This window comes from Chaetura pelagica, unplaced genomic scaffold (genome assembly GCF_000747805.2).
Source record: "Chaetura pelagica isolate M959 unplaced genomic scaffold, ChaPel_1.0 scaffold861, whole genome shotgun sequence".
Taxonomy (NCBI): domain Eukaryota; kingdom Metazoa; phylum Chordata; class Aves; order Apodiformes; family Apodidae; genus Chaetura; species Chaetura pelagica.
The window spans coordinates 271633-272363 of record NW_009952092.1 but is presented as its reverse complement, the minus strand read 5'-3'; the positions used below and the strand labels follow the sequence as shown (position 1 = coordinate 272363).

Here is a 731-nt window from a genome sequence, read left to right as displayed (position 1 = left end):
CCGGGAGTCTGCAGGGGTGATCTCGTGTAGGATGGCAGCCCCCACGACACCCCCCAGCAGCTGGGCCACCACGTAGAAGACAGCACGGAGGAAGGAGACCTGGGAGCCGATGAAAAAAGCCACTGTCACTGCTGGGTTGATGTGGGCTCCACTGATGTGCCCCAGGGCTTGGACCAGCGTGCCGATGGCCAGGCCGAACGCCAGGGCGATTTGAAGGATGCTCGGGGGGGAAGCTGAGGGCCAGTTCAGAGCAGAGCCCAGGCCAAAGAGGATGAAGACCAAAGTCGCCAGAAATTCTGCAAAGACAGCCCGGGTGAAGGCTACGGATCTCAGTTCCCACATCATGGAGAGGTGGCTGCTGGAGGCTGCAAGGTCTGACCCTGCCCGTGGTGTCTCCAGGGAACTGCTGCCGTGGCTGCTGTGTCCATAGGGGATGATGGGGACAACATCTATATATAAGGATGAGGGGGGGGGGGGCTGCAGGATCACCTGCTGGGGGGGGGGGGATTGTGGTCCTAGGAAACCTGATGCTTTTTTTTCATTTGTGTTCCAGCTGAGGGAACAGCAGAGCCTGCCCCCCCATCACAAGGGGAATGCAGCGTGTGCCACCCCTGGGAGGTCATGAACCAGCCTCCAGCAATGCCATGAGCCTGTTCCCTGTCCCCTGAGCTTCCCTACTCGGGGTCCTGTCCCCAGAGGTGCCTGTTGCTCCTCTCTTCTCCAATATCCAC

General features: G+C 60.2%; 1 protein-coding gene across 1 annotated transcript in view; it reads right to left on the bottom strand.

Annotated features, from left to right (window-relative positions):
* AQP2 (aquaporin 2 (collecting duct)) overlaps positions 1 to 349 on the bottom strand; it is a 5415-nt gene extending 5066 nt beyond the window's left edge. Inside the window, exon 1 of the mRNA XM_010005712.1 lies at positions 100 to 349. Coding sequence (XP_010004014.1) covers positions 100 to 345 — 246 coding nt within the window. The 5' untranslated portion in view covers positions 346 to 349. The remainder of the gene's footprint in view (positions 1 to 99) is intronic.
* Between the last annotated feature and the right edge of the window lie 382 nt (positions 350 to 731).